The sequence below is a fragment of the Gossypium hirsutum genome, chromosome A04 (assembly GCF_007990345.1).
Source record: "Gossypium hirsutum isolate 1008001.06 chromosome A04, Gossypium_hirsutum_v2.1, whole genome shotgun sequence".
Lineage (NCBI taxonomy): Eukaryota > Viridiplantae > Streptophyta > Magnoliopsida > Malvales > Malvaceae > Gossypium > Gossypium hirsutum.
Window position 1 is genome coordinate 75,145,848 of NC_053427.1, and position 21,668 is coordinate 75,167,515.

General features: G+C 31.0%; 1 protein-coding gene across 1 annotated transcript; it reads left to right on the plus strand.

Moving 5' to 3' along the window:
* The first annotated feature begins 14,736 nt into the window (after positions 1-14,736).
* Positions 14,737-18,022, plus strand: LOC107948848 (laccase-7). The gene is made up of 6 exons (XM_016883497.2): positions 14,737-14,882; positions 15,201-15,352; positions 15,813-16,057; positions 16,172-16,300; positions 16,395-17,366; positions 17,693-18,022. Exons 1-6 carry the CDS (start codon positions 14,790-14,792, stop codon positions 17,821-17,823), a joined length of 1,722 nt encoding a protein of 573 aa, XP_016738986.1. The 5' UTR covers positions 14,737-14,789; the 3' UTR covers positions 17,824-18,022.
* Positions 18,023-21,668: the final 3,646 nt, after the last annotated feature.

Genomic DNA, 21,668 nt, shown 5'->3' on the forward strand with positions numbered 1-21,668 from the left:
ATGAAGGATGGCCAGGCCACATCTTGGAATTATAATATAAGGGTATTTATCAAATTTTTTAAGATCTAATCCTACAAAGAGTAAGAGAAAAATTAGGTAAAGAGATTTGAAGGGAGGATCTGTTTCCAAATTTCATTAGTGTGTTGGCAATATTTTAGGACGTGAATACATGGCTCTTTAACATATCAACAAATAACACAAGAAGGATCTTTAGAAATCCATCTTTACACCGCTCCAAATTAGTCAAAAGGCGATCATTCAAGACTAGTCAAAGAATTTGATGAATCCGTAATCAATCATTTCACTACTTAAATTCTCAACCATAATCATGCCAAAACCATCAAACTTGCATAACTTCTAAATGCATTTCATTATCATCATCTTATCACCTATTTCAAGCCACAAGACTTACCATTTCAATATCACATAATCAAGTCACAACATACCATTATTCTAACCTTAATACTCCTATTTACAACTAATTAAAATAACAACTATATAACTAAGCCAAACAAGCTAACATATAAGGCATTATATACATCACATAAATAACTTATCAAACACATAACTTAAGCCAACTTAAATGGCTCAATTCACACCAACATTTACAAGCCAAAACTCATGGCTAAAATCAAGTCTCAAAACATACCACAATGACACTAGCCTATACATGCCATATACCATATATACAAAGTTCCAAAAGTACCAACGAGGTGATCGATAGTGCGATGAAGTATTCCCGATGATCCCCGAGTCTGAGCTAGCTTCGATAATCTATAAAACATGGAAATAACACACAAAGTAAGCTTTAAAAGCTTAGTAAGCCATATACAAATAAAGTATTCACATGAACATCTAAATATCAATTCAAATATGCTTAACATGGCTAATCTCATTCAAATTCAGAAACCTTTCTCATTGAACATATATTCCATGTCTTAATCAAATTCATCATTCACTTCAATTCTCATTACTCGTATGAATCACATACATACCTGAGTCACTTAGCTCATTCATATATTCTTTCTCAACTTGACTTTTCTCGTTGAACTGTTTGGAATCATTAAGGATACTAAAAAATCACATAAGCTCGTACAATGCCATATCCCAGATATGGTCTTACATGTTATCACATGTCGATGCCACTGTCCCGGACAGGGTCTTACACGAAATCGATTAACGATGCCAATGTCCCAAACATGGTCTTACACATAATCTTAATACAATGCCAATATCTCAGACATGGTCTTACATGTAATCACATCTCGATAACCTAATGTCATGACATTTGTATCCTATACTATTCCTAAAGTTCGTACGAGACTTTTGGATATTGTAACTTTGTCGATTCATGCTCGCTCGTTCGACATTCATAGCATTTCAATGATAATAAAACATATATATTTCAATTCAAAGATATTTATTTGCATATGAACTTACCTCGTAGTCGTAGTAAAGGGCCGGCTCGACTATTCAATAACTCTCGACTTTCCACGATCTAAATCTGATTTCTTTCGTTCTTGATCTATATACATTCAAAATTAACTCTTTTAATCATCAACACGTTCAATTTAGTCCACAAATACATATTTAGGTATTTTTGCACTTTAGCCCTTAAAATTACAAATTTTTACAATTTAGTCCCTATTTCTAAATACACAAAATTACACAATGTCTTTCAAATACATGCTAGCCGAATTTCTATAGGTTCCATAACAGTGCATATTTATCAATAGTTCACACATTTAACCACACATTTTCATCTTTTCACAAATTAGTACCTTTTATGCAATTTCACTAAAATCACTTTACAAAACATGATAATCTATCAACAAATACTCATTTTTCATCATTAAACATTCAAGAACACATGAATTCATCACTGGAAACTTTCAAAATCATCATCACTTTCAAAAATTGAGGCATGGACTAGCTAGTACTCAAAGCAACGATCACAAAAGCATAGAATTCATCAAAAACCGAGCAAATAACATACCTTAATCAAGGAACAAGCTAGCTGAATATCAAATCCCTAAAATGGCTTCTTTTTCTTTCTCAAATTCTGTTCAAAAGGATGAGTAAATGGCTACCATTTTGTTTCTTTTAATTAATATTAACTTAATTATCAATTACCAATTTTAACCTTTATTATAAAGCATGAAAATTAACTAATTCATGCCCATAATGGTCCACTCAAGCTATTAATGGTATAATAACGTCATACCATTTAATAAGCATAGCCATTTGGAACTTTTAATTTATAGCATGCTACTTTTGTATTTTATGCGATTTAGTCATTTTCTCAAATTAACCACTTAAATGATAAAATTAGTACACGAAAATTTCACACATACATATTCACATGCTGTAAACACATAAAATAATATTAACAATAATTTTACAACCTTGGATTTGTGGTTCTGAAACCACTATTCTGATTTAGCTAAAATCAGGTTGTTACAACTCTCCCCCCTTAGGGATGCTTTCTCATAGCATCCTTGGGTTCCTACGTAGCTTCTTCTAGCCCGTGTTGATGCCATAACACTTTTACTAACGCTATTCTTTTATTTCTCAGTTCTTTGATCTCACGAGCTAAAATTAGGATCGGTTCTTTACTGTACGATAAATCTGACTGAATTTCAACTTCGGTTGGGGAAATAACATGCAAAGGATCGGAATTATACCTCCGTAGCATCGATACATGAAATACATTATGAATCTTTTCTAACTCAAATGGCAATGCTAGCCGATAAGCCACTGGTCCAACTCGCTCGATAATTTTATATGGTCCTATGAATCTCAGACTCAATTTACCTTTACGACCGAATCGAAGTATTTTCTTCCACGGAAATACTTTCAAAAACACTTTATCCCCGATTAGAAACTCTATCTTTCTGTTTCAAGTCTGCATATGATTTATGTCGATCTTACGCTACTTTCAGACTATCACGAATTACTTTCACTTTTTCTTCAGTCTCTCTAATCAGATCAACCCCGTGAATCTTATTCTTACTTAGCTCAGTCCAGTACAATGGTGTTCGACACTTTCGACCGTATAAAGCTTCGTACGGTGCCATTTTAATACTTGATTGAAAGCTGTTGTTATTCGCAAATATAATCAATGGCAAATATTTTTCTCACGTACCTTCGAACTCAAGAATGCAACATCTCAACATATCATCGAGTATATGTACAACTCGTTCCGATTGACCATTCATCTGAGGGTGAAATGCGGTACTAAAATATAGTTTTGTACTTAATACATGTTGCAGTTTCTTCCAAAACCTCGATGTGAACCTCGGATCTCTATCCGAAACAATAGAAATAGGTACTCCGTATAATCTTACAACCTCAGAGATATACAACTCAGCAAGCTTGTCAAGTGAATAATCTGTACACACAGGAATGAAATGAGTTGATTTTGTCATCCGGTCAACAACAACCCAGATTGCATCTTTTTTTACTTGGAGATAGGGACAAACCTGAAATAAAATCCATAGTCACTTTATCCCATTTCCACTCGGGAATCATAATCGGCTGTAATAAACCAGACGGTACCTAATGCTCAGCTTTAACTTGCTGTCAAATCAAACATTTAGAAACAAACTCTGAAATGTCATGTTTCATACCATGCCACCAATAAAGTTGTTTCAAATCATTATATATTTTCATACTTCTTGGATGAATAGAAAAACGACTATTATGTGCTTCATTCAAATCATCTGAATCAACTCTGAATTTCTCAGAACACATGTTCGGCCTCTGAATCTTAAATAATCATAGGAATCAACTTGAAACTCTAAATCAGGGTTAGAATCACATTAAGCTCTTTTAGCTAACATTTTATTATCAGTCTTCTGAGCTTCATAAATCTGCTGTACAAATAACGATCTCAATTTCAAATCAGCTGCAATTGAGTTGTCATCAGATAAAGCCAACTGAGTATTCATTGCACTTAAAGCAAACAAAGATTTTTGGCTTAATACATAGGTAACAACATTTGCTTTTCCCGGATGATAATCAATCACTAGCTCACTAGTATCAATCAAATGACTAGTTCCGCAGGAAACTAGCATATGAGAGAAATCGTGAACATAGATGATCACTCTAATGATAGTCTGTTGGGTACTAAAGGCCAAAATAGTCTACAGCAGATGAACATGTTACACTTAGAAGCAAAGGTATCGTGAACAATATGGATTACAAGAAAGAAATCCGACCACTATTCAACCTAAGTGGAACTTGTTCTACTAGAATGGCATCGGTCTTTATTAGTTAACCCAACATATGGAATATTAGTAAGTCCTTAAGGGCCACGATAAGGAAAGAAGTCTGCCAATGACTAATCAGAGGCGGAGGGGTTGCCAAAGAAGACATAAATAAAATGGGTCATTAGGAGGGTAGCTGAAGGGCTACCTTATAAGCACAAGACGAGAAGAAGAATCTAACACTAGGAATAAATAAAAGAAAAAAAGAAAGAACAAGAAGTACAAAGCCCGCTAATATGGTAGGACATCCGAGGGAACATAGGAAATAGTCAAAGAGTGATAGGATTTTCCAAAGGGAGATTGTTTAATAGTCTAACCACCACTTCAAGTTGAGGAAACTATTCTTAATACAAAAAGGAAGTTAAACACATCTAGTAGTTTCACCTAATGCCCTTAAGAGACGGGGTTTATGTTTGAGTAGTATTGTGAAGAAACTCACTAAGTTCTTCTGAATTTATAGAATTTGGTTTATGTATGTAAGACTAGTTGGACAAGGAACTCATGAAGGGACTAAACCAAACTATGTTGGATCAAGAATCACCTTCAGTAAAGTATCATACACAAAGGGAGGGGGTATCATTAGATGCTTCTCCTAAGGGTCAAATGTAATGTAACTAAATAGTCTATTAGTGTCCGAAGTTAGGGATAGTGAAATTTTTTTTATTTTAAATTATCGCCTCTATTGTAAAGGTTATTAAATAAATAGGTAATACAGTTTGACTCTAAAATAGTGAGTTCAACTCTTGTATACGAAACCGGTCCAATTGTAACGCTCCATACCCAGATTCAACAATCGAGTCGAGTACGAGTGTTACATCTATCAAGTCTGAAGCTTGATAATGTGAGATTTGGAGTTGATCCGATATACTTGTTCCGGAAAATGCCAAATACAGAAAAATAGGAAACGAAATAGAGTAAGCTTTACGTAAGCTTAGTAAGTTCATAGATAAACTATATACAAACTTACTTCAACCAAGCAAATGTAATTAAACAATTAACATAATATCATTAACCTAACATAACAATTCACAATAAATAGATGAGTTCATCATAATGTCAATTCACCGTGTAATATGTTATTCATCTAACTCTTTCACATAAATTCAACATGTACCATTAAGTCATTTATCAATTATTCACATGTTCAATTAGCCCTATGAACTATAGTAAAAATAATTCGAGTATTCAGGTAACTACACCACACTAAGGAGCACTATAGTGCTAATAATGGCACCAAAGTGCAATCAGGGGCACTGAAGTGTAAACAGGGGCACCAAAGTGCAAATATATAGACACTAAAGTGCAAACTTGTACAAGCGCGCATTCTAACCCTCCAATCGTATCCTAATCGTTTACTACGTTCAAACGAGCATTTATATAGGATTTGTAACATTTATAATGCAAGGGCACTTCCATGTTTTTAGTATACATGCCATAATCAAGTCATATTCATTTAGAATCCACATGAATCATGTTTCACAAGTATTATAAACTTTCAATTAGATCATTTCTCACATTAATATTAAATTATAACATTTCAAAATTTCAATCCAACAATGTATACAAATACATACATATATATATATGCAAAACTCAATATATATAAATACATTTCTTTGCCCTATGAACTTACCTAATATAACCAGCTAGCGAATTTGATCGTAGCGACTATTCTATAATTTTTCCTTTTTCCTTATTTTCCTGTATTCTATTCAACCCTCGATCTATATAATGATTAAGTTCAATTTATCAATTTCAAATATCTTATAACACTCAATTACATATATATGGCTTATCAATTTCATTTTACAACATTTCCTTGAACTTTTACATTTTGTGCAATTTAGTCCCTAAAACCGAAACCAATATAACTTTCACAATTAAACTTCATTTTTCAATCCAATACCAATTTCATCCTAATATAGCACTATAAGACCATAATTTACAGAAATCTCATATCAACTTTAACATATTTACTATTTAGTTCTTTAACTCAAATCTAAACAAAAGTACTTTAGAAGCTAGTCCTTAAATATTTCTAAGTTTAAAATTCCACCATTAAACATTTAAAAAGCTTCAAAAACAAAAAGAACATCTTTCAAAATCTTTGACAATTTTACAAATTAATTTCCAAACTATCTAAATTGAATTACAATATCTCAAAAATATAGAATTTACTAAAAATTTACTTGAAAATCACTTGCAGCAAGTAAAGCTGGCCCAACCTCAAGACCTCCAAAAATGTTGTTTTTGTTGATATTTCGGTGGAGAAACCAAAATGATGATGACGACCTTTTGCTTTTTACTTATTTTAACATATTATTATTATTATTATTATTATTATTATTATTATTATTATTATTATTATTAAAGCATAATGTAACATATAAAATCTATGGAAGAAAGCACTAATCGTCCACTAAGATTTTAATTTTTAAAGTGGTTAATTTGCCACTTAAACCCTCAAACATTTATTAATTAAGCCTTTTAACTAATAAAAATAAATAATAATTAAAATTTACAATTTTTATAATTTAGTCATTATATCTTAATTAACCATTTAATCATTAAAATTACTGGACCAAAATTTAAGAAAACTTTATATTAGACCAGTAAATATTAATAATTAATAATTAATGACTTAATTATCGAAAAATGGAGTTCCGAAACCATCGTTCCCGGTACCACTAAAAAACGAATTGTTACACTTGGCTCTCTTCATTGTTTGTCGTCTAATATGAAAAATAAAAAAATAAAATAAGTTTTATTTTTCGAATAAATTAATTTAAATAAAAATAAAACTGACCTAATTTGCTAATTTTACCAAAAAAAAATATCATCTTCCTTTGTACATTAAAATATGACGTATCGGTAAAAGGAACTTTTCAAGATGACGTGTGAATTACCAAACCTTCATCCATGCAGGACTGAGAAATATTTGTTTTGGTAATAACCCACAAATATTGTTAATTGATAGAAAGGGAACGTGAGAAATTTTTGGGAAAAATTGACTTTACAATGCTGTAGTTTGTATTTTGAATATTTCTTCTATGATATAAAAATAAATTTTAAATCAACAAAAAGTCAGAGCATTTTAATGTCACCTTATGGCATTCTACGGTCCTACTTAATCAAACCAATAAATCTGTATACATCAAAACCTAAGTATGTGATAATTTGTTAACTTAGAGATAAATAGGGTTTACCAATTCTAACTACATTTCTACTTAATTTTTATTTTAACTGCAATGAACAGAGAGTAATTTGCTGATTGGATAGGCAAGTTGTTCCAATAGCTTAACTTTTCTTTAATTATAAAATTGATTTAACACCTTTATTCATATTGTTGTGGTAAGTATTTTTTCAATTCCTGCTAAGGTAACTATCGCTCTCAACAGCTCAAATTCAATGTTTGTTTTATGAATTACCATAATAAAATTAATTAAAAGGGCTGATAGGAATATGAATTTGACATATTCAAATAGAAGTGGATATGCATAAATCAGTTTCTCAAAGAGTCAACAGTATTGCTAGAAAAAAGTTTAATTAATTTATTAATCCAAAGTAAACCATGGCGCAGCCATGTAGGATTCAAGTAAGGTCCATGAAACCCTTCAAACTTTTAGATTTATCAATTTTATATATAAATTAGCATGTATTTTAAGTTTGGTGTTATATTTTATATTAAAAAATATTTTTTAATTTTTAATTATATAATTTTTAATAATAATAATCAAATATTAATGTATGACGGGTCATGAAAGAATATAGACTTTAAAGTTAAATTCCAGAATTAATTGATTTGGCTCATACCAATACATATTAGGTTAGTGACTTTTTTATATTTTGATTTGTATGTCTTGTGTTAACTCTTCCCGTGTCTATTGTAATAATTGAACGAGCATTTTCAACCATGAAAATTATGAAGACAAGACTTCGCAACAGAATGGAAGATGATTTTTTTTAACTTACTTGGTGGCATACATCGAAAAAAAATAGCTCGAGAATTTTTAATAGATTCTATCATTGAAGAGTTAGATCTTATGAAAAAGCAAATGGTGCAATTGAGAAATAGGATTAAGGCTAAGTTTTTTTTAATTTAATTTTTGGAATTATAATGATATTTACAAAATTTTTAGTATAGTATTAGTTTTTTTTTCTTTGCATATTAGAAAGAAATATTTAATTTTATATAGTGTGATTTTTTTCTTTTAATTTTTACAATTAAATTGTTCGTGCTTTTTATAAAATATTAAATTAATTTGTTTGATAAGAAAAAAAAAGTTTTCCAAAAGAATTGACACTTTTTTAGTTAAAAGAAAAAGGTTGTTCAAATTTAGAAGTTTCTCCCCCCTTTGGAGTAAAATCCTGGATCCGTCCCTATTTATATGTTGGAGGCTGAGTTTAAATCATGCCATGCACACCAGCAGGAGCGAAGGCAGAAACTATTTTTAGGGGGTCAGAATTAAATTATATATTTTTATGATAGTAAAATTATAATTTTTTTTATTTTAATAATTTATATATTTATAATTTTTAGATAATTAAATTAATTTTTTGTCATTTTTAAAAGGATCACAGTATAAATTATAAATAGGGCAAATGAAAATTTTTCCGCAGTTGCACACCAGCTCTTTTCAATGGTAATGGGGCTGTGCCCTTACTCTTCGGTGATCATGGTTTGTAGTTTTTAGTAGTTTCAAAAGAAGTTGTTTAAGCTCTCTTCATAACTGAGAAACAAAAATTTGAAAATGTATTGATTCTCAAAAGAGGACAATACCTTATTCACATTATTAGTGAGAGATGCTTAAACAAAAAAACACCTTTTCATTTTTTCATGGGGCGTAGGAAAATGAAAAATTACAAATAATATTTAATTTAAATCCTTTTAATCTTTTGATTAAATTTAAAAAATGCACTTTTATCTCTTCAAAAAAATTAATAATTCAATTTAAGATCTTTAATACAAAATTTTTAAATTTAACTTTTAAAAATTTTAAAATTTTAACCTCCACCAACACAATCTTTTATTCTGATTCAAATTTACTCATAAAAATTTGAATTTGATCAAACAACATACATTCATTTATTTTTATATTGAGTAAAAAGTAAATATAATTACTTGTATATGCAATGATTTAAATATAATAAAAATTTATATATTAATTTAGGAATAAATAATAAGTAATTGGGAGTTGTCTTCAAACTTGAGACTTTGACAAATCATGTAATTAAATTAAATTTAAATTGAGAGATATCTTAAGTGTACAAGAGACGTTAATGATATTAATTTTACTCCCAGTGGCAGCGTACAAGGTGCAATATATAAATCGATACCTTTGGTCCTAAGGCAAGCAAGTGACCAGAATATCTGGAAAAAAGAAACAAAAACATATAAGTCAACATTTGCCACATAATACATAACGAACTTCCTGCTATTACATCGAACCAAAGACAGATCAGATTAGTTGGTGAACTTGATAATAGCTTTGATCAAGACATGGTTTTCATTTATGTATTCCATGATAGTTATATCTAATTCCTCAATGATGAACGCTTACGTGTTTACGGGCAGGCCAAGCAAAGTATTGTTTTCTATTTGGGTATATATATAGCACCTGACCCATTTAAATCTTTAGTCTTGGTAAAGATATGTGCTTTTAATCTATTACTATAATAAGATATTTTATATTTATTTTGCTTTTTCATACACTAATTGTTGTTTTTTTAACTTGTCTATTTGCTCAAAAAGAAGATTTCAATACAAGTGTTAGTCTATAGTCTTCATTACAACTTAGCACTGCGAAAAACTATGTAAACAAAATAGAAATAATACAGAGATTTGTTTATACAGTTTAATTTCTCTACATCTGTGGAGTTTGGCTTAATGAGTAATTCCATTATCTTTTATCACAAACACAACAACTGATTCACACTCTATAACTCCTTCAGTATAGAGACCTCACATTTGTACCTAAAACTAGAACACTCACCTTCAAATTTTCCCCTTAAGAACTTGGACAATAAACACTAACAGTTTGCACTCTCTCACAAAATAATTCTTTAATGAACAAATTAGAATGCACTCAATAAACTCTAATTACATAACCTAGACACACTTTAAAGTATATATCAATTTCTACTTCAAAACAAAACAAAATAGCTAATATATCAATAATAATCAAAACAAAATCACTCGAAGATATGCTACTCAAAATCAATAGCACTATCTCGACCAAATCTTACATTCCAATGACTTAATTGATTCACTTGAGTCCGATCCAAACTTCAAACTCTAAGGATTGTTTTCCAGAGATAGACCAAAATATCTTGAAAATAACAACACATAATTAAGTCCAAAGATTTTCTTAATTAAATTACTAAACCAAAAAAGACAAGTTTTTAATCTTCTCGGTGCTACTCAATCATTCTCAACTCACTTTTCTTCAACACTATTAAATGAGTTTACTTGAAAGGAGAGGGTCGACCAAAATACATGGGCCAATAATATTTTTTTTGATACAACAATGATTTGAATCTAAACTATTTCTGAGAAATATGAATACCCAATCAGTAAGCTATAACTTCGAATTAGATAAAGAATAATATGGAATGAGATTTTAACACTTTGACATATATATTTTCTGGAAATGAATATAAAATATGGTAACAAAAAGGAGTTGAATGTTCAAAGTCCAAAGGTTGTACACAAAAAACCCCACTAATTGATCTACTTGGGTTTCGTTGTTTTTTATTTGGTTTGAAATTTATGGTGTCTAGAGCTTAAACTAAATTTAAATTTAAATCTAGTTGAACTCTTAAATAAAACTTTTTTATCTACTAAACCCAAAATTCAAATCTTATTTAAAAGATCCCTTGTTAGTAAGTTTGTTTTAGAGAAAATAAAAATAAATGAAGATCGAGGAATAGGAAAACTTAAAACTATTGACTTGATCCAATTAGCGTATATATTAGTATAGCATTTTTTTTTATTCCTTTTACTTGGCCAAATTCAAGCATTATTTTAAGTTAAGGTTTCAATCAACGAAGGAAATTACAAGAAGTAAATGAAGACTACAAAAGGAGAAATTACTCTATATTCTTTCTTGGCAAGCAAATTTTTATTTATTATAATATTTATTATTCAACAATGTAAAAAAGGGTTGATTAAATCAAACACGAATATTAAAAAAACTAATCAAACTTAAAACACAATATTAAAATGATGTAATTATTAGAATAAACACAAATTAAATGAATAAAAATAAATAAAATATATATTAAAAATGTTGGAAATGTATTCCGGTGATAAAAGCCTGAAAAGGAACAAAAACATAAAAATATTGGAAAATTCACAAAACGTATCTCATGCCCAATTATAAAATTTATAAATAAATAAAAAAGAAGAAGTAGTACCGAATATATTGAGAAATAATATATTACCATTTGAAGAAATTGATGCATTCAAACAAAAGATTTTCATCTTTAAATTAATGTAAAAAATTACAAAGTATGGATATTCTTGAGAAAATATAAATGCATTTTATATAAAAAAGTCAAAATTTTATATATGATATCAAAGATACGACTGTTATCCATGAGACGTAATTCATAAAAAATAAAAAGCAAGATACATTAAAATATGAATATTCAATATTTACCTATGTCAGACTAAAGGAGACCAGAGAGTTTGGGTGGGGTGGAATTTAATGTACATTATTATTTTGTGTTGCTTTTTATTTTTATTTTTTTTAAAAAAATTAATTGAAGGGAGCCTGTTCAACGTTCTAGATTGAAAATTTACCTACCACAAACTATTTTCCTTAAAAACATAAATTTTAAACCATTAATTGAATTTAAATTCAAGTGAATTTCAATTCGTGTTTAAGGTTTTGCCAAATTTATTATTTAGGGTTTTAATTTTTAAAGATTTAAGGTATGGAGGATTTAAATTTAATGCTTTAGAGTTTACTTGTAAAAGATTAGGATTTTAAAATTTTAGATTTAGGTTTAGAATCTGATTAAATTTAAAATAATAAAATAGAATTTGTCCGTTAATCTCATAAGAGATGGTGACGGTAACTGTAGACGGTACAAAAGTCCTTTAATAAACTTGACACTTTATCGAGTTGAAATCAAAGTCAACTAATATTTAGAGTATTTTTATTTTGGTAATACATAATTAATTTTTTATAATTTTTTTATTTAATTTTTATTATATTTTTATTTTAGTCACTTAACTATTAATCTCTAACGGTAATTGACTGTATACGCTACATCATATTTACACTTTTATTTTGGTCTATATAATGCTTTAAAATTTTGTATATTGTATTTGTTTATATTTTAGAAAATTTTAAATATTTTTTAATATTAAAATTTTAAATTTTAAAACATCAAAATCAATTAATTAAATTTTCAACCAATTTGTTATTGTAATATTAAAATTAATTAAATTAACTAATTTAATCTCCTTATAAGTTTTAAAATTTTATTTTATATTTCCAGATTATTTTTAATGAAATAAACTCAAATAACTCATATTTAATAATTGTCTATGATTATATAAATCTTGGATCTTCCATATTAAGCTAAAAACAAAAAAAAAATCCTTACAATTACTTAAATTAATTGCTTATTCTTCATTTGGATAAAGACGTGGGTAAAAAAGTCCTTAGTTTTTTTTGGCATGGGTAAAGATTCAAAATCATATAATCAAAAAAAAAAGATTTCATAGACAACTATTAAAGATAAGTTATTCGAACTGATTTTAATTTGAAAACATAAAATAAAATTTTAAAATTTAGAAAGAAATTAAATTTATTTGTTGAATTAATTTCAACATTATAGTAATAAAGAGGCTAACACTATCAAGGGATAATTTTTCCAATAATTTATTTAATTGATTTCGTTGTTCTGAAATTTAAAATTTCAATATTGAAAGAAAATAAGAACTTTTAGCAAAGGGTAAACAAGCACAATTTGATATTTTTTAAAGAATTATTTAATTTTTACCCTTCTTTCATTTTAACTGTTATTTTTTTTTTACTTTTTGGGGCTCAAAAAATGAAAGGACCTAGAAGGGTGATCAAAATGAAAGTGTAAATATGAAGTGACATTTATAATCATCTGCCGTTAGAGATTTAACAGTTATGTGATTAAAATGAAAGAACTTAAAAATTGAGTGATAAATTACAAAAATTTTATTTTGATCACCCAAAATAAAAACACTTTAAAAATTGAATAATGAATGACATAATTTATTAAATAATTAATTAATAAACTTCACACTCTTTAATCTCAATCATAACCAAAAAAATATATATATCGGTACACGCCATAGTTCCTGGTTAATTTTCCCATCAATTTTCAATCATTTTATAGTTTGACGATATTTAGAGCCTGCACTATAGCCACAGCAAGACTCTAGCTGGTGATGCATTCCAACCCTTCAATTGGATGTGTCATTTAATTACCTCAAAATTGCACTGTTATTAGATTGCACCTAAAAAGGGATCATTTAGGATCCTAGTACCACATGGCTAATTGATCCCCCCTGCCCGGACTTTCTAAAGAGATCTTCCACCCTGTCGTACGAGCTCAATTAGATTGATCCTACCTTGCCCTTGGTATTTTCGTGCCTAAACGCCTTGCTCATCCCTTTCTTTAAGTAAAGTACCGGCTTGGTTCCACCTCTCTGCTTAAGGCTTCATAGACGTAGCTCCGTAGGTCTCACACGGCTCATTGCTTTGACTTGAATCGAGATTGGGTTTGTATCAAGCCGACTCTACTAGAATACCAGGGGAGAATTGACTCTTCTAAATTCATTACAAAGATTTTCAAAAGGATTGGCTTCATAAGATTCTTTTATGGTTTTTAGTTTTTATCTTTCATGTAAAAAACGTGGCTAAATTTCAACACTTTGGTAACGAAGGTTGGACTAACGTAGGTAAGAGTATTATAGAAGGTTATGTATTAAGAATCGAATTGAATTTTTTTATTTTCTATTAAAAATAAGTAAATTAGTCTTTTTATATTAGATCAAAGAATAAAATGATATTTTTGTTAAAAATTTTATCTATTAAAAACTAATTTTTGTATATTAGTGTGAGGTACACGAGAAATATCATATGTCACTGTTTAATTATTTTATCATGTATAATTTATTTTTAACAATACAAATACATAAAATTTAAAAAGAAATGATTGTTCAATTTATTAATTTTTTTCATATTGGTTTTCGTGTTCGATCTCTAACTTTTCCCATTCATTTTGTCTAGGTTGTTAAGTAATTAGTACGCTGAATATTTTAATTATCTTTATCGTGTAGGGTTGAGTTGACATTTTTATCTCTAAGAAAAACGATTTCTTCAAGTAAATAAACTATCGCCGAAATATGACGAAAGTTCCAACAGGGAACCTCGCACTTCTTATATAAATTGAAGCTCCTTCTTCAACCTTTGCCTCACACTCCTCGCAAAGCATTTTTGTTACCTTCCCTCTGTTATTTCTTCAAGCAAAATGGGGCGCCCTGTTTTCTTGTTTGCTTCCTCTTTGCTTCTTATGGTGGCTGCTACAACAGTTTCAGCTGCAACAGTAGAGCACTCATTCTATGTAATGAATTCTACTCTTATGCATTTTCTTTTCATCTATGGATTAAGTTAGTCCCTCCTTTACAATCCCAAGCTGGCTCAAAGGTTTTGAATTTCAACTCAATCAAATCCATGAAACCAGGAGGATGGTTTTATATTCACACTCCTCCCAATATCCATCATTACATATCTTACCTGTGTAACACCATGCACTTTGATTTGAGGCTATGGCTTTTTAAACACACCCTTCACTTTCCCTTACTCATATTTACCTCCTTGATAAGCTTTCGACCATTACAGTTAGATAATTGGGAAGCTAATAATTTGAATTTGTTGGCAGGTTAAAAATTTCTCTGTTACTAGGCTGTGCAACCGCCAGGTGATTACAGCAGTAAATGATAGCCTCCCTGGCCCAAGCCTCCGCGTTCGAGAGGGTGACAAACTCATTATTCACGTCTTTAATATGTCACCTTACAACATGACAATTCACTGGTAAACCTTCACCGCAAAATACAATTGAATTTACTCAAATTCACCAACTTAACTTGAAATATAATTTTCCTTCTAAGCGCTAGCTGTTTCCAGTATCAAATTTTGCTTGTTCGTTCGTGAAATTATTATTGACTCATTCCTTCGGTTTTATTTAATTCAAAACAACATTTTTAATTATCTTATTAAAATATGATGCGTGTAGCCACGACCACGAACAAGTCCATTTGGGATGCAAACGCAAGCAAACGTGTATCTTATTCCCATGTGATCCACTTTTTCTTTTTTTTTTCCTTGAAAATTCGTGTGAACCATTTTTATATAATACAAAGATTGCTCAACTTCAACTACCAATGATTTAGTATTAATTAACCAAAGTCCAATACTAAATATATAACCTGTTTTTCTTTTTAATGCAGTCTTATGATTTAATCATTTGCTGACGGTTATGTTGCTTGAACAGGCATGGCGTTTTTCAGTTACTGAGTGCCTGGGCAGATGGACCTGAGATGATCACTCAGTGTGCAATTCGCCCCGGAAATAAATTCACCTACAAGTTCAGAATCATTAACCAGGAGGGAACCCTTTTCTGGCACGCTCATTCCTCCTTTCTCCGTGCCACCGTCCACGGTGCAATCATCATCCGCCCCAGGGTTCGCCACTCTTACCCATTCCCAACGCCCTATAGGGAAGTTCCCATCGTGTTAGGTATATATGGCTATCGGGAACCTAAGATATTACATTGAATTCATTATTTATCATGAGATATATAAATGTTCCATGGCTCAAGGTTTTAGCTGACAAATAGCAATGCGGTTGCAGGTGAGTGGTGGAATGCTAATGTCGTTGATGTTGAAACCCGGGCTCTAGCCCTTGGCGTTGGTCCTAATATTTCTAATGCTTATACAATAAATGGATGGCCCGGTGATCTCTATCCATGCTCTCAAAACCGTAAGTGACTGATTGCAGATTTATGATCTCCATGCGTACTCCACATGCTGTAACAACCAATGTATAATTTAACTTAATTTAATTATATTTTCAGAAATGTACAAGCATAGGGTGAAGCAAGGGAAGACTTATCTCTTACGTATTATCAACGCTGCCGTCAATTCCCATCTCTTTTACAAGATAGCCAATCATAACATGACTGTTGTGGCTGTTGACGCTCGTTACACCAACCCATATGTCACCGACGTCGTGGTTATCTCCCCTGGCCAGACGGTTGACGTTTTGCTGACCGCGAATCAGCCGGTTGGATCGTATTACATGACCGCTAATAATTATGCAAGTGCCAGTGGCACTGCAGTTGGTGTACCGTTTGATCCTACTACGTCGAGGGGTGTCATCATCTATCAGGGTGCATCATCTTCAACAACGCCGCTAATGCCGGTCGTACCGGCTTTCAATGACACCCCCACGGCTCATAAGTTTTTCACCGAACTTACCAGTTTGGTCGGCGGGCCTCACTGGGTCCCTGTCCCACTTAACGTGGACCACAAAATGTTTGTTACCGTTGGAATGGGGCTCGATGTCTGCCCACCAAACGTATCTTGTTTGGGTCGTCCACCTGTTGGGGCAGCCCTCTCGGCCAGCATGAACAATGTATCCTTCGTGTCACCTACTAGCTTGTCTTTGTTGCAAGCCTTTTTCTTCAACGTCGGAGGAGTGTACACCACTGATTTCCCTGCCAATCCCCCGGTTCAATTTGACTACACCAACCCTAGCATTAACTTCGACCCACCTCTGCTATTTGCTCCAAAGGGAACCAGGATCACTAAGGTTAAGTTCAACTCCACTGTGGAGATGGTGATGCAGAACACAGCTATTATTGGAGTGGAGAACCATCCCATGCACCTCCACGGCTTTGATTTCTATGTATTGGCGCAAGGGTTTGGGAACTTTAACCCTGCCACTGATACATTGAATTACAATCTTGTCAACCCCCAAATGCGCAACACTGTTAGCGTACCTGTTGGAGGATGGGCTGTCATCAGATTCGTAGCTAATAATCCAGGTTAATTTTCCAACATCCATCATTTACTTTTTTCTTTTCAACTAGTTTTTGTCAACCTAGTACTCTGGGAAAAGCAAGGATAATTTTTTAGTGTTGAATAAAATTTTTAATTTTTATAGTTTATATTTTTATAAATTTTAAAGGATTAAATGAAATTTTTATAATTTTAAAAAGTTAAAATATAATTTTATTTTAATTAATTTAAAATTTTAAAAAAATTTAAAGAACTTAAATGAGAATTTATCATTTTAGGGGCGGGCCCATGCCCTAGAATCCCCTCTGCTAGTATTTGAACTCAATTGTTTCAATGCATCCGAAATGAACAGGTGTTTGGTTTATGCATTGCCACTTTGACGGGCACATGTCAATAGGCCTGTCCACTGCCTTCATTGTTGAGAACGGACCAACTCCCGACACAACCTTGCCTCCCCCGCCAACGGATCTTCCACAATGCTAGACATTTTTTGTTTTATTTGTAAAACTACCACCCGACCTTCTTTTTGAACGTCGTTCATTCTTTTCCTTCAATTTTCTTTTCATTTTTGTTATGAATTTGGATTTTTCTTAGCGCAACTGTAACATTTGTTGATTTAAGTCAAAACTCTGTTGTTGTAATCATCGTTTCATTCTTTTTATAATAAATTAAGTTCGTCGCCTATCATTGCCAATCCTTTTTAGTTGCTCGTTCGCCTTTTATATTTCCTAATATTATATTTTTCATACTAATTAGATACACTTACCCTAATTTTATCATTACAAAAGTCATTACAATAACTTTAACAAAATTGATATATAATTCATAATACAACTCAATCTTAGATACTTAAGTTTTTAGTATCTCAAACTTTATAATATAGATAATGTTTCGTTAACGGATTATTTTATATCACGTTTGGTAAGAGTATTATATACATATTTTAATATAAATTAATAATAAATTAATTTAATTAGTAATATTTAGCCACATTTATAATTTATTTATAGCAAAAAGAAAGAAACTTTTTTGAGTATTTTGAAAATATATTATTTTTTACAAACATTTTTACTTTCTAATTTTAAATCTAAATTTATGCTAACTATTATTTATTTTATATCTATATAATAAATAAATCTTAATTAAAGAAAGATTCTCTTTAACAGTGGGTCAAGGGATCAGTGAATTGAATAGCTTATATAATATACTTTCGCTGATGAAAGTGATATCAAACGGTTAAATCTTAAATTGGAATTTTTTTATGGAAAAAAAAGGAATTGGGACATTAATATCTGACTTTTACTCTAGAAAAACCTGACTTCTAAGAAGTCAAATGAATAAAACAAACGAGTGTTGCAAATTATTTCACAATATTTGAGCCGGTAAAATAAAAGGACTGACTTAAATTTTTAAATTTTAATGATGAAAATTCAATTCTAATATTACTCCATCTTCATTACCATACAAGAAAAAATTGTATTTAATAATCAAATCTTGTATCGGTATTTTGTGTTGTTGTATAATTAATAATATAATAACAATATTAAATATTGTTTGTAAAATTGCAATATTTAGAATGACTTTTGGTTGTTAATGTTAAATTTAATTTTTAGGATTTAAGATTACAATGATATTGTTAAATATTATAATATTAGCAATAACTTTAAAATATTATTATATAATTTAATTTTTTGCTTATTAATCACAACACGATTAGTTGTTGCGAATCTTTTTTTTTTGTTTTGGGAATAAAAGATGAATTTAGCCAAAACTAAATTAGATGAGTCCAAGCCATTCAAGAATAATCATCATATAGTAGTTGAGAAACTTCATCTGGTGGTTGCATAAATATAGATCTACCTAAAGGTCTTGAGAACGCTAGAGCTGCCAAACCATCAGCTACTCTATTGCCTTCTCTGAAGAAATGTGAAATTCGAACCCTCCATGGACGTTGAACAAAATCCTTTATTGCTCGTGTCACAGCTGAATAATGCTACTCACCTCTATTAGCTTGGATTACTTGAATAGCGTCAATATTATCCATCTTAAGTATCATTTGATTAAGGTCGAGATTCCATACTATTTGGAGCCCTTTTAGTAACCATAATCACCAAACAACAACCAATATTTTTTGAGAAACCAACAACCCAAAACCCATGATGATCACGTATTAGTCCACCGACTAAAGCATGCCCAGACCTTTGACAAACTGCACCATTAGTATTTACTTTCTACTAACCATCTTCAGGCAATGTCCATTTTATGAGTCGGCAAAATCTAACAGTTGTGTGCCTCAAAGGATACTCCATCCCATGATTGAACTGAAGATAACTATCTCACATCTATAAGCTTTTCTCCAAAACACTCCCGGTTTCAATGAAATCTACATTAAAAACATACTTATTTCTCCTAACCCAAAGTTGCCCACAAATGTTGCCAAAGAGGGCCTGCCACTCACTAGGATCACATGCAAAATTGGATTCAAAGAGGTTCTTCTCGAGCCATTCTTCTAAATTGAGGCTGAAAAATACATGTCTCTTTTCTATCTTAATTACTGAGAGTCATGTTGCCATTGCTGGGGTATAAAACCGTAGTATGTGATTGATAGTTTCTGTCAAGCTTTCTCAAATCGTACAGCTTGCACCAGAAGTAAGGTGTCCTCAAACTCAGTTTTAATTAGTAAGGATTTTATTTTAAAAAACTAGTCAAATGAAAACACGTACCTTTTGAGGACCCGAAATATACCAAATTCGATGCTAGATTTTATCTTTTCTAGCCCTCTCCACCCCAAAAGTAGCAGCATAAGCATATTTAATAGAAAACTACCCTTTCTTATAATATATCCACCCCAAAAAATCATCCACGCCATGGATTGATGGGGGCTTGTATGCTGATATGCTCAAAATAACTGGAGGTGGAAAGATCAAATTTATCACCAACCAATTGCAAACCCCACTTGGCATAACCATATCTTTTATGAGAATATGCTCATCAGAAATGTATACAGGTGTGTATATACATCAATTAGAGGACCCCAATCCTTAACCCATTTATCTCTCTAAAAGTCAACAATTATGCCATTCCCAATATTCCATATAACACCATCTCGAACTTTACTTCAAACACTACAAATCCCCTTCCATAAGCGTGAAGCATTGCCCTTATATAAGGTAATAGGTAAGCTCACTTTCCATTTATATTTTGCTCTAAACATTTGCGCCCATAATTGATCCGACTTCTTAATGAGATTAAATCCAAGTTTCATAAGGAAAGCGTTATTCAGGCAGTCAAATTTCTTGAATCCAAGACCACCATTCTTCATTTCTTTATAGAGATCCTCCCATTTAACTAGATTTATCCCTTTTTTTATCCTTGTGTCCCCCCAAGAAAAGTTACAAATAATCTCCTCCATTTCATAACAAACTCCTTTCAGGATAATCGTCAATTGCATAGCATAAATAGGAATAGCAGGTAAAACCACTTTAGCCAAAGTAATTCTACCAGGTAAGGACAACAATTTAGCCTTCCAACTTGCTAATATTTTCCTCATATTTTCGACGATATACTGAAATGTATCTTTTGTAACTCGTTGATGTAGGAGCGAAACCCTAATATATTTTCCCAAATTGTCTACATGAGAAAAACCAAGACCATAGTCGATATCCACCTTTAACTTACAAGGAATATTTTTTTTAGAACAAATATGAGTTTTTTAGCATTAACACGAAAGCAGACACAGAAGCTTTCAAGCACTCTTTTCATGATCAACATCTGGACAATAAACGCCTCACCAAATAAAAGTAGATAATTTATAAAAAAGAGGTGAGAGATACCTAGTCCATCCTTTGAAAGCTTTATAGACTTCCACCCCTTTTTGCACTTCAACATTAATCAGTTGAGCCAATCGCTCCATATAGAGAAAAAAAAGGTAGGGCGAAATAAGGTCACCTTACTTTATACCTCTCGACAGAGTAAAAACTTCTAAAAGATTCTCATTCCATACAACTTGCATAGTTGATGAGCTAACACAATGCATAATAACTTGTTGGATGTTACTTGGAATACCGATGTCAATTAACGTTTCCCCAATGAAACTCCAATCTTGTCTGTCATATGTTTTTCCTAGATCGAATTTATAACCATCCATCCTTTCTTCCCAATTGTCTTGCACATTGAGTGAATGATCTATTGAGCTACAATAATATTATCCGTTATACTTTTGCCAGGGATAAAACTTGATCGATTCAGAAGAACTTATTTATACTTTAAAGGCTTCAATCTATTTACAATAATTTTTGTCACAATTTTGTAGAGCACCATACAGAAAC